Raw genomic sequence first — 13,158 nt, forward strand, 5'->3', positions numbered from 1 at the left:
TATTTACATGGAATTTAAACCTGGGAATTGGAGGTCCCAAAGTCAATTTTTTTGTTCCACGAGGAAATTCTATATTTCTAGGTTTATGAATCTAAATAAGGAAATTGGTGCATGTTAAGTTACAAATTTCGACTTTTGTTCAAATTTCAAGTTTATTTCCACCATCTGAACAATGAATAAATGAAAATAACAGGCAGTATATGGATCTCTAAAAGCATCTAGAACTAGTCTTTAGGTTGTGTCAATGTCATCCACAAGTGATTACATATAAGGGGTTTTCATCACAAATGGTCCCTAAAATTAACCACCCCATCAAGATGGTCCCTAAAATTGAAAATTGATCAATGTAGTCCATGAAAATGGGTGTCGCAAATCAATGTGGTTCTTCCCTCACAATTCTGTCAAATTTTATTATTATTTAAATCTTTTTAATCTACATGAAAATATTTAATTAGACTTGTGAGGTGCCGTTATGTGTCACATTAGCATATAATAGAATTTTGATAGGATTGTGATGGATGGACCACATTGATTAGTGACACCCATTTTCAGGGACTACATTGATTGACTTTAAACTTTAGGAACCATCTTGATGAGGTGGGTTAATTCAAAGACTATTTGTGATAAAAACCTACAAATAATAATTTATTTTTTTAATCAAACTAAATAACTTTTATCAATAAAAAAAGTTAATACAATATGTCACATCCCAGCCTGGGGTCCACCACATCCCGGGCCCGCTTCACCACCGTAGCACGATATTGTCCGCTTTGGGCCCTGACTACGCCCTCACGGTTTTGTTTCTGGGAACTCACACGAGAACTTCCCAGTGGGTCACCCATCATGGGATTTCTCTCGTGCACTACTCGCTTAACTTCGGAGTTCCGATGGAACCCGAAGCCAGTGAGCTCCCAAAATGCCTTATTCTAGATAGGAATGAGAATATACATATAAGGATCACTCCCCTGGGCAATGTGGGATCTTACAATCCACCTCCCTTAAGGGGCCCGACGACTCGTCAGCACACCACGGCCAGGGTTAGGCTCTGATACCAATCTGTCACATCCCGGGCCCACTCCACCACCGTAGCATGATATTGTCCGCTTTGGGCCCTAACTACACCCTCATGGTTTTGTTTCTAGGAACTCACACGAGAACTTCCCAATGGGTCACCAATCATGAGATTGCTCTCGTGCACTACTAGCTTAACTTCGGAGTTCCGATGGAACCCGAAGCCAGTGAGCTCCCAAAATGCCTCATGCTAGGTAGGAATGGAATTATACATATAAAGATCACTCCCCTGGGCAATGTGGGATCTTACAACCCCGGGCCTGCTCCACCACCGTAGCACGATATTGTCCGCTTTGGGCCCCGACTACGCCCTCACGGTTTTGTTTCTGGGAACTCACACGAGAACTTCCCAGTGAGTCACCCATTATGGTATTGCTCTCGCGCACTACTCGCTTAACCTCAGAGTTCCAATGAAACCCGAAGCCAGTGAGCTCCCAAAAGGCCTTATGCTAGGTAGGGATGAGAATATACATATAAGGCTTACAATATCCACTCCCTAGGCGATGTGGGATCTCACAATCCACCCCCCTTAGGGGCCCGACGTCCTCGTCGGCACACTTCCGGCCAGGGATTAGCTCTGATACCAAATTGTCACATCTCGGACCCCGTCCACATAGCAAGATATTGTCCGCTTTGGGCCCCGACTACGCCCTCACGGTTTTGTTTCTAGGAACTCACACGAGAACTTCCCAGTGGGTCACCCATCATGGGATTGCTCTCGCGCGCTATTCGCTTAACTTCGAAGTTCCGTTGAAACCCGAAACCAGTGAGCTCCCAAAAAGCCTCATGCTAGGTAGGGATGGGAATATAGGGGCGAAGTGGGATCTCACACAATATATATAATCAATTTGGTGCAATCATATATTCACACCATGGAATAGGATATCCAGGCTATTTTTTTTATTTTTTATTTTTTATTTTTTTTAATAAAAAAAAGATTTTCAGGCTAAGTTGTACAACCACTAATTGTAGTGCTAGTGGCGATTACATATCCAATTTTCAAGTCCAAGGAGAAACCACTAAGAATGAATTTATCTCTGTTGACGAGTTGTATCTTAATTAGAGTCCAATTGAAAACCATATAGAATGAATTTCTCTGTGTTTACAAGTTGTATCTTAATTAGGATTGTACTTACTATCCTTGTTCTATAGTTAATTTGTCCCGGTGTTTTAGGAATGTAAAATTTGCTACTCCTTACTTTTCTTGTTGCTTTCGCATATATTTTACCTAGACTTGATGGTAAAACAAACAATAACAAGAAAGCAAATCAAACCGTCCCTTGTTAGGAAAGGAAAGGAAAGGCAATGGTTTCCTAATAGAAATTGGTCAGCCCGTGAGCATGAGTAGTACAAATAGACCTCTATTACTCTCGTGTTAATCATTAATCTGTAACTACATTCTCCTTTTTCTTTTATTCCAAATTTCCAATACCATGGCTTTTGGCAAGAGAGGTTTTGAGAAACTTGAGCATGAAAGAAAGCGTCTCGAAAACGAAGAGACCGATGTCAAAAAGGTGCTCGCCGCAAACGCTTACAGAATCGAATGGCTAAGTGAGTGCATGGATTGGCTTCGCAAGGTCGATGAAGAGAGACACAAAATTGAGAATTTGGAGAAAAGGTATAAAGAGAGGGAGAGGACTAGAACAATCAACCAAGGCCAATCATGTGGACTCCTTCAATCTTCTTGGTGCCTTGATCTAAAGATTCGCATGAAAATAAAAAGGATCGCCAACCTGCGAAAGCAGATCAAACTCGACACGATAAGGAATCAGAGTGCGCCTGCACTGCCCGATCGGTTTATAAAGAGGGGTGCACTCAAGATAGATGATTTTCCATCACTCAATAACTATGTTGACGTGTTGTTTCTAAAGTTGCTTGTAAAAGATGGTCGTGACAAGTGCGCTAGGGTTTGCATATGGGGACCCTCCGGGGTGGGAAAGACAACGGTGCTGGAGAACGTGCACGACAGATTCTGTGAACTTACGAACACTGATCAACCGTTTGACGTCATTTTTTGGGTAACCATGACGGAGGAGAAAGGCGTGGGAGACATACAACACATACTAGAAAAGCAGTTAGGGTTACAAGCGGATGAGTTGATGAGTAACTATGAGAGAGCAGAAATTATAGCTAAAGAGCTGGAAAACAAGAGCTACTTGTTGTTTATTGATCAAGTTTCTTCTGAGATTGATTTGGTGAGGATTGGCATCCGTAAAGGCCAACACGGAAGGGTCGTGCTTGGACGCAGTGGTTGCTACTATGACGACGAGATCGGTGAGCGCGGTGAATCGTGGAAACAGGAGGATATCAAAATAGAGGGAATGTGTCAGGATGATGCCCTAAAGATGTTCAGGAAAATAGTAAACTCCAATAAAGATGTTATGAAGAATGAAGAAATCAAAAGACTAGCAACGTTGATAGTTAGGGAGTGTGGTGGGATTCCACAGTCGATCAAGACCGTAGCTTTCAATCTAGAGAAAGAAAGCGATCCCGCAGTGTGGTGGGCCACATTATCTCGTTTTGCCAACAGTTGAAACTTATACTGTTTATGGACGCTAATCTTTTGTATTCTTTTCCTCATAATTTATACATTGCCTTGGACCTTGAATTTTGTTTAACAATTTCATGCATATACTAATGAGAATTTTGTTTATTTATGAGATCCTAATGAGATCACTTTCAGAGATGGATGCATATACTCATAATCTCTAGTTGTTTACTTTGTTTATTTATGAGATTATTTTCAAAGACGGATGCATATAAAGACTTTTTTAATATTTCTTCGAGGATCTAAAAATGTTTGGTATTAGACCTTTTGGGCCCACCAAGGATTATGAAATGCCTATTCTCTTAGAGAGATGGCCCACTAGTCCACCCCTTAACAAAATCGATATTATCTCAACTTAATCGCTTACTGTTATGTGTTGGGTTTTATCGCATAAGACGTCAATGTTATTAGGTCTAGAACCATACTTATATATTGTATTTCATTTTCTCAATTCCTCAATATGGGAGCACGCCCCCTATCGTGAGAACACCACATATTGGACCACAAGCCCCAACCAATCTACATTGGACATTAAGCGCAAAAGCATGGTGTAATATTAAATCCGATAACTCGGGTACAGTACAGAGCCACATGACCCACATCAAACCTGCTCTGAAACTATGTCAAATATTTGAAGAGACGGACCAGTAATCCCTCGGCAAGATGCGTTACTTAGCTATTGATGTCAGCAACACTCGGTACATGTTAAAATCTCTCGACAAGAACACCAAGTGCTCGCAAATGAGAAGGGTATCTCAAAACCTATGGGTTGGCATAAGAAGGGTAATGAACTTGCGACGGAACTCTGCGATGAAAGCATGGATCGAAATGGTGCAGAAACTGGCAGGTTACAATTAAATGTGGAATCAGATTCTACCGAGGCTGTTTGAGTGTTGAGATGGTTTTTGCAGCGGAAGGTGTATGTGGAAGCTGTCCAAGCCTGTCTGGCAGAGGATCCAAATCCTTGTGTAATTACCAAAAACCACGGCTAATTCTAATTTGGTATCTTCCATGTCCAATGGAAAGCGAATTAGAATTACCACACAACACCAATAAATCATTACTCAAATGAAGAAGAATGATCTTTTTTACCACAAAAAAAAAAAAAAAAAAAAAAAAAAAGTGAATGAAGTTAAAAATTTGTTCATCTTCAGTGATGATGACTCTAATTGTTTCCTATACAAGTTACATTATACACAATAAGCATCATCCTCATTCCCTGGTTAACCTGCTATGAAAATATGACCTTTTGCGCCACTCAAAGCGATCTTTGCAGCTCACACCGAATGATTAGGTTAGTCCCTTGTGTACTGCATAAGCTCAACCCACTGCAAACAGCAAGTCAAAGATTTCAGATACATAGAAAGAGAGGCAATGCGTTTTCTGGTCACATCGCGGCACTTAGGCATGAAAAACGCTGTCAACTATTATGCTTACCTGTCTCAGTAAATCAGCAAGAGTCCTAGGAAGTGCTTCAATGTTCCTCAGTACAATGTAGAATGGGAATGGAAAAAAGTCCATGTAATTTACCAGTTTGCAGCCACCCTCAAAAGAATATTCCTAAAGGAAGAATTGCAGAAAGGCATTCTGGAATTAGAGATCCACTCACGACATAATAAAAGAACAGAGAGAAAAAACAGACACTATATATTAAGAAAAAAGTACAAATAATTACCTTGTGGTCCATAATGGAACCATCTGGTGAGTTATCAAGAACCAAATATGCAACCATACGCTTCTTAGCTAAGGCATCCCTAACACACCGCCTCAAGTTCTCCTGCAAAGTTGATTTTGTTTAAGAAAAAATGAAACTGTGGACAAGCAGCAATAACGGCTCGTTGGCCACTTGGAAAGGGAGAAAAAAAATATATTACCCTCTCGTGGAACCGGCCATCTCCAATTATCAAAATGAGCTGTTGTAGTGGATTCCATCCTGATGGGAGGCGTGCTCTTGCTACCGCTTCATCGAGCTTGGTGTTCAGATACTTCAACACATCAACAACTGGTTGATCAGCAATAGTATTCTCCTGCTTGAATGACAAACTCGAGATCATCTGCACAACAATATCAGTAAAACACATTACATGCCATATACCATGGGCCCTAACACTACTGAACAGAAATATGAAAGGAAAGGGCTTCATCCAACAATTTACTGCCCTAACAAAATACATAAATAACCTCTATGTTGCTATGTATTTCAGTTCAAGATAATACTGGCATTAAGGGCACTCACCTTGATTCCGGTTTCTCCAGTAAAAGGCTGATCGAAGTCATGCAGCACCCTTATGTTACCTTTCTTTCCAAAGCTTGCAACAGCGAGGCTCCCCATCTCTAGTTGGGACATTGCACGACATACTGTCACCAGAGCTTCGATAGCAGCATCACCACAGCCACTTTCAGACATACTAAGGGAATCATCAACAGCAATGACAACTTGATAATCACGTTTGTTAGGCCGGGTCCGTCTCAGCCATATTTTATCTTTCCGATAATGACTGGCTATGTATGGAATGACCTAATAAATTTTACACCACAAAGAAAACTTATTAAACTATGTTTTAGAAAAACTGAAGTTGGACACTGGTTGAGTTATCTTGTGTCTAACCTTCTTCATGTTAATCCGCTTGCCAGTCTTATAATCCCCTTGGAGCTTGCTGGCAAGATTAGGCTCCATGACAAGACGCAATTGTTCCGCCAACTCCTGTGACAATCTTGTCGTGGTCTGCTCACATCTTCTCCAAACAGCGGTAGCATTGCCCATAACATCATCAGAAATTTCCTCAGGATCTTGAGCTTTCCCCATGTCACCATCATTTACGGAAAGTTCACTGAGCTGCTTTATGTCACTAAAGTAGGATTTCTTGACAGAGACCACGTCCTCTACCATGCTTTGACCATCACGATGGCTATGAATTTCTTGAGATTGATCACCAGACAATTCTTCTGCACCAGAGAGAGGCATCTGGTCCTCGGTCTTATCCTTTAGCACTTGAGTATGACTCTGGTTAGGCTGTGGTTCTACTTTTTGCTTCTCAATTTCCATCTCAACAGGGCCATCTTTATGCGTTGAAAGATCTTCATCGGCGTTGGACTTACTACCATCTACATTTTTGTCAATCTGCTCAGATGTTGCAGGTCCCAAAGCCTGAGCTGTCCCCTTTTCATACTCAGAAACGTATCCAAACTCATCTGCATTTTCATTCTCAATTTCGTTCCCAATTTCATCCTGTACCTCCATGTTGTTTTCCTGGAGATCGACAGATACTCGAACTTTTTTCTCCCAGTCCTTGAGTGCATCCCCGACGCTACGGAAAGGGTTTGGCTCGCTTTTTTTATCCGATGAAGATTCTTGCCTAGGAAGTTGACATTTTGGTTGCTCAACAACATTTGTCCCATTATTTGACACCTCAGAAACCATCATATCCAGCTCTGAAGTATTTCTAGGAGGTAAACCACTCACAGGAGTAAGCTCAGTATGAATATCATTGCTATTTGCCCAATTCAACTCTGGTGCTACATCTCCTGGATCTGATGCCTTCATGTTACCATTTGGTTGTGTTGAAGATTCTGTGTTGGGCATATCCCTCTGTGAGTCAGGTACTCCCAGTTCTAACTCATCCTTGCTTAATTCTGAATTCATCTCAGTATTATCTTCATGATCCTCACTTTCAGGAGTTGCATCCGTTTGTTCGGTCTCTGCCTCTCCCATGATTTCATCAGTTGAGATTGCTTGTTCTTCTTCATGGTTCTCATTCTCCGCATTCTCATCATGCATTTCAGGATCAACCTCCATAGGTTCAGCTTCATCAGAATTTTGATTCAACTCCTCGGGCTCTAATCCTGTAGGATCTACAACTGCTTCTTGTTTGTCTAAGTTCATATCATCTGCATTCTCTCCATCACTTAGATCATCCTGGCTTCCAGTCTCACCATTTTCTTCATCCAGTTTATTTAAATCAAGATCTCCAGGTTCGTCGGCGGTGGCAGCAGAGTCTTCTTTGGCTCTAAGCTCTCTAGAACTTGGATCTTTATCTCTAACTGAATTTCCAGATTCATACTTCTCTTTAGTATTATTGAGATTTTCATCCTCATCTTTATCAAATAGTTTTTCATCAACAGCTTCACTGTCAGCTCCAGTTTCTCCCATTTTAGACTCTAACTGCTGATCTTCATCATCTTCATTTGCGTCTTCTTCAGAGTCCTCACTGACACTAAATGCATCAGCTTGAAAGTCCTCCTCAAACTCTATCCCCTTATCATTTTTACTTGGGACTTCACCTGCAGCATCTTGTTCTTCGCTGGCCTGCACATGCATGCATAGAAAAATTTAATAACATCTTGTCATGATGTGCCAAACGATAAACCTACAATAATAAACTGGTTTAAAAACTCAATGTGCCCAAATCAATACCTTATCAGTTCCAAGAAGTTGATCTTCATCAGTGATCTGATCACTGACATCATTCAGTCCTACACCCTCCCCCATACCCGTTCCAGTTTTATCTTGAGATGTATTACCAGTAGCATCCTCCTCCTGGTCTTCAGATGAGACCCCAGATCCCTTTGAATATAAAGCCAAAACATTTGCAAGCATGTGAATGGTTAAAGATACCTGCACATTAATATAAATATCAATCTCCTCAAAATAAAAAATTCAATAATCATGACAAATATAATCTAGTTTCCAATACATAATCATGTGAATGTTAACTTCCGTTCACGATAACATACATAACAGATGTCAGGGCCTATAATTTCCATATTGTATGCTATATATAATACCATGCAAGTGTTTTTATTAGTGCAAATCGACTGTAAAAGTTAAGGCTTAATGGCTGAGTTAAGGCAGGAAGGCAGAGTGAGTTATTTCGGTTTGGGTAGGTAGCAGAACCAGATATGAGAGTAAGATTACCACCAACATGTTAAATCTTAGCGCAGAAAGAAAGATCACAGAAAAAATTCACACATGGAGAGATCCAAAACAAAAAAGGTCGTACCCAGTGCACAAGGCTCCCGCTTTACGCAGGGTCTGGGAGAGGTGAATGTCGGCTAGCCTTACCCCCATTTATGGAGAGGCTGCTCCCAAGTCTCGAACCCGAGACCTACCGCTCATGGGCGAAGGCACTTGCCATCGCACCAAGTGTGACCTCTTGGAGAGATCCAAAACAAAAACAAAAAAACAAAAAAAAAAACAAAAAAAAAAAAAAACATTGGAATCACCATACAATTTTTGAACCATTTTCGGGTAATAGAAATAAGGTTTGACGGGAAAGGGAGTAATTGAATGAAGCTTTAGTTCCACATTCCCACTTCCTGCCCCACCGGCCCAAAGAAAAGGGTATGAGAAACAGCAAATTTGAATATATGTGTGATTGAGATGCGGACTAGACCACTTACAGTTTTGCACATAGCTAAAAGTTCTTTCAACAGAGCATGACCAAACTTCCACAATATGTCCAAACAGAAATGTAGATGCTCAAACTGCACTTCGATTTGGAGCAAAGCATTCGGAGAACGTCCACCACAATGATTCACCAGTTTTTCCTGAGAACAGGACATTATATAATTTAATGGGTATGCATACACAAGTGACAAAACAAAACCACATGGATACAATAATTCTTAAAAATAAAAATTAAAACAAAATGAAACAAAACTCACAGCACAAAAGATTGTTGTCCGGAGCTTATCACACAAACTGTCCAAGCTCAAAATTTTCACCGATGAGTCAAATATCTTTTCCCAAGACGTGATATGACCCAATTTATCTGGATGAACATGGCTATTACTTGGCGAACCTAATGTTTGCATCGCACCAACGATATGTTCAAATGTAGCTCTTAGAGCTTTCCAAAATGCAAAATTGAGTTCACCGCCATCATCATCATGCGTACCAACGGAAACATTTTTCTCATTTATTATCACTGAACTGAACTCCCTTTCCATCAACCTCCCCTGAAAAATGCAAAAACATAAGACTCCATATCCCTTACAAAGTTATAATTATACAGCTAAGAATCATTTGCCATATTTAGCTTACCGCTAACAAGGGTCACACTGCAACCAAAAGAAAAAAAAAACAATCGAGCAACAAAAAAGAATTAAAAAGCCAGGGATACCTTCTTAAGTATGTCTACAAAATGACCAAGCAAAATATCTTTCACCAAGCTTCTATCTGCATCTTTCCCATGGAAAGCAAGAAGATGATCCTCAAAAGCCTTGATAACCTTGAAGTTTTGGAACACCAATTGTTCCATACGCTTTGAAACAAGAAAGAATTGCGAGGAGCCAGAAAACGTCGTTATAGCTCTATCAGGGCCAAGAAGGTAATTGTCCAAAGATTCCTGTTACAAAGTTGAGCAAAAATGTAGTGCGAGTGTGAGGAGCTATCTAATGCATGATAGAAATGTAGAACACACAAGGAACAAGAAACAGAGACCTTAGATTTCTGCAGAACTGGAATAAATTTCTCAATAGAAGCAAGAAACTCATTTACTTCATTCTTGACAGTTTGATTGTTTAAATGGGTATTCTGGAATGTCTTCAGCAACAACAACTCATCATGTGATGTGGCACACAAACTATCAAATAATTGCTGCAACAAAACAAAAATCCTTAGCATCTTAAATTAAGACGAAAATCAACGATCATTCAAATGAAAAGTAGAATTCCACAGTTACAAATTACCTTTTGCTGCCACATGCATTTGAAGGTGGCCCGTTGATTTTGACCAATAGAGATCTTGCTACCGCTTCCATCATCAGAACCAGTGGAATCTGAATATAACTTCTCCAGAGTAGAAATCCATTCCTTCAAGTCCCGCATTTGCTCTGCAAATTTGTTGGCAGTTTCCTGCTGATTTTTTTGTATTTCAACGAGCTGGTGAAGAAAAGGATCTTGGCTTCCATTCTGTAACGCATATAAATTAACATAAATACTCAGTAGTCAAACCAAAATGACAAGATTTAGTTGTCAAGGTTCTTGCTTCTGAAATCTAGCCATTCCCACCTGTTTGTGAGTAAAAAGCACAGATGCTACGCTACTGAAGTAGTATTCGTTCGTTGTCTTCCATTCAGTAACAAGATTTTGACTAGTCAAATCAAGAACAGCATCAGAATCTCCACTGGGCAGTCGACTTTGTGTCAGCAGCACATGCTGAACATCATATGACGGATGAACAAACCACCAAGATTTAACTTCGTCCTATCAGAAGCCATTCAATAGAAGAGCAAAAGTTAGTTTACATGTGATTGTATCGCTCACCTGCCTACAGAATATATACCGTTGGAACTATTTTAAGGTTCTGGCAACACTTATATATTAAGTTTATTTTTTATAACGACACAATGGTTATTTCTAGTTGCTCAGTTGATCACAGTTATATATGGATATATGAAGAATATGCTCTGAAGAACAAGAGCTAAAATCCAATGTTCATACCTCTATAAAAATGTCCCTTGACAACCCGCTGCTTTTTAAAAGATTTAGAAGGCAAGAAAAAGCCCGTCTCTTCTTTTGAATCTTGCTTTCATCCTTCCACAAATCACAACAATCTACTGCATCTTTAAATATTTTTTGAAGTGTGAGCCACACAGCACTCCATTCCTCCTTGTATGAAGGACAAGGGACAAGAGAAGCTGGGCACTGCCTTAGTATTCCAGCAATGTCTGAGCACAGTTCTGTATTGTAAATTCAAAAAGTAAGAACCCAAGAGTGAAATAAAAGAAAATCAAGTAACTTCATGAAGATAGAAGAAACTTCCAGCACCTTTAGACTGTGGATATGCAAATTCAAGAGTTCTATCTGGCTGTAATTTCTTCAGATTCTTCATAGCAGAATCTGCTTCTTTTATCCAATCAGTGTACCACATACACCTATCTTTGTCATTCAACACAGTCAAATCAAAAACAGCATCTGCCGTCCCTATTTTTGGGTTCACATTATCCATGAGGAACTTTTGAACTTGTTGAGGCAGGCATTCAGCCCCCTTCACAATATCTTGCTCAAGAAAAACAATTACAGGTTGTTCAAGTAGGACCTATCCAAACAAGAACAGAGGCATATAATCATTACCTCTTCAAAGTAAATATGGAAAAAGCAAATAACCAAGTATTGTTCTTTTATCAGACGAGGGCCATGCATACAGACAATATTACACTAGGTCAATGATCATGATCAATAGTGTGTCCAGAATTCTGATAACATTCCAGCCAAATTAAAGAAGTTACATGACAATTGGATATTAGTTAAAAAGAAATTAAATTCTCAGGGAAAGCATCAGATGTAACAAAAATTACTTTCTAGTCTATCAGATTCAGAACCGAACCAATATATGTTGACTGACATAGAAAATATTAGGATAACAGAAAGTCTACAATAGAACATCAAGTTTGTGGAATACACCTAGTCATGAGATCACCCAATTAGCAATAAGGAACATCAAGTTTGTGGAATAAACTACATATACTTACAGTGTACTTCTTTATAATCTTCTTCAGCTTCTTCCTTGTGCTTTCGACTTTCCCAAAGTCCAGAAAACTCTCACAGTGCTCCCACTGGCATAGTTTGAGTTCTTTCTTGAGTTCCATCTCTATATCTCTTCTACTAGAATCCATATGTGCCAAAATTCTGATGAAAACAATGCAATACTCAAAGATTGTGATGGGAAAAGAAAGAAAACAGAGAATGGGAAAAAAAGGCACATTGAGTTGATGAACTCACCCTGGTAAGAATTGCACGTAATATCCAAACGCATTGTATAAAATCTTCACATTTTTCTTCTCACAATCACTGCATGAATTGTTAACAGTTAATATCCCTTGCCAAAGGAAAAAGTATTTTAAATGGGAGCATTTGCTCCTGAGAACTATAATTTTAACATCTCTGACATGAACCTATTAAGAGTAATTTTACTACCAGTCTGGTAGAGCAAAATAGTACGAAAGTTTTACTATCATACCTTGAATAAACCTGTAGGTTTGTACCGGTAGTTATTTGGCCAAGGAAAGCAAAAAGAAGTTGAAGGCGCCTTCTAAATTCACCAATACTGGATAAACGTAAGAAGTCTTCCAAACTGCGAAGTTGCAGACATGTCACACAATCTAACAGTAAACTACAAAGTTTCCCATAAATAATATTCAAGAAAAAAAAAAAAACATATTCTGAACGTGCCTATGGGTAGTAGATTCTTCGTATTCAACAGCATCAGAAGGTCGTAGAACTGAATAAAGCGAAAGCCAGATCTGCAAGAATGACAAGACAAAAGCATAAAATTAGATATGCAAAATCAATCAATAACTAAGAAATTTTATTTCACTACATTAGAGAAATGAACTTGCAATATCAAGGCATTCATCAATTAAGCTTAAGAGAGCCTCATTTGAACTTAACTTTTAAGTAAGTTGACACGTGATTCTATCTTACACCCGTCTTATTAAAAATCTCTGATTTCATAAGTAAACCAGACCATCTTCCTAAAATACTATCCTTGAATCAACCCAATTTTGTTATGTTGATTGGTTGTTGACTTGGAAGTT

General features: G+C 39.4%; 2 protein-coding genes across 2 annotated transcripts in view; one reads left to right on the forward strand and one right to left on the reverse strand.

Moving 5' to 3' along the window:
- The first annotated feature begins 2,504 nt into the window (after positions 1–2,504).
- LOC126621613 (disease resistance protein RPS2-like) lies at positions 2,505–3,605 on the forward strand. Its single transcript, XM_050290152.1, has one exon. The coding sequence runs from the start codon at positions 2,505–2,507 to the stop codon at positions 3,603–3,605; it is 1,101 nt and encodes a 366-aa protein (XP_050146109.1).
- Positions 3,606–4,661: 1,056 nt separating this feature from the next.
- LOC126621781 (midasin) overlaps positions 4,662–13,158 on the reverse strand; it is a 34,729-nt gene continuing 26,232 nt past the window's right edge. The window contains exons 54-72 of the mRNA XM_050290358.1: positions 12,794–12,864; positions 12,582–12,695; positions 12,344–12,412; positions 12,094–12,250; positions 11,390–11,660; positions 11,063–11,301; positions 10,631–10,825; positions 10,310–10,531; positions 10,062–10,217; positions 9,742–9,966; positions 9,284–9,577; positions 9,020–9,166; positions 8,034–8,234; positions 6,228–7,925; positions 5,856–6,137; positions 5,494–5,673; positions 5,295–5,396; positions 5,057–5,179; positions 4,662–4,947 (exon numbers count right to left, since the gene is read on the reverse strand). Of these exons, the coding sequence (XP_050146315.1) occupies positions 4,915–4,947; positions 5,057–5,179; positions 5,295–5,396; positions 5,494–5,673; positions 5,856–6,137; positions 6,228–7,925; positions 8,034–8,234; positions 9,020–9,166; positions 9,284–9,577; positions 9,742–9,966; positions 10,062–10,217; positions 10,310–10,531; positions 10,631–10,825; positions 11,063–11,301; positions 11,390–11,660; positions 12,094–12,250; positions 12,344–12,412; positions 12,582–12,695; positions 12,794–12,864 (4,779 nt within the window). The 3' untranslated portion in view covers positions 4,662–4,914. The remainder of the gene's footprint in view (positions 4,948–5,056; positions 5,180–5,294; positions 5,397–5,493; positions 5,674–5,855; positions 6,138–6,227; positions 7,926–8,033; positions 8,235–9,019; positions 9,167–9,283; positions 9,578–9,741; positions 9,967–10,061; positions 10,218–10,309; positions 10,532–10,630; positions 10,826–11,062; positions 11,302–11,389; positions 11,661–12,093; positions 12,251–12,343; positions 12,413–12,581; positions 12,696–12,793; positions 12,865–13,158) is intronic.

Source organism: Malus sylvestris, chromosome 5, assembly GCF_916048215.2.
Source record: "Malus sylvestris chromosome 5, drMalSylv7.2, whole genome shotgun sequence".
NCBI classification, from domain to species: domain Eukaryota; kingdom Viridiplantae; phylum Streptophyta; class Magnoliopsida; order Rosales; family Rosaceae; genus Malus; species Malus sylvestris.

Excerpts from the sequence above, each read along its gene's own strand:
- LOC126621613 (XM_050290152.1), top strand. The coding sequence starts at position 2,505 with ATGGCTTTTGGCAAGAGAGGTTTTGAGAAACTTGAGCATGAAAGAAAG.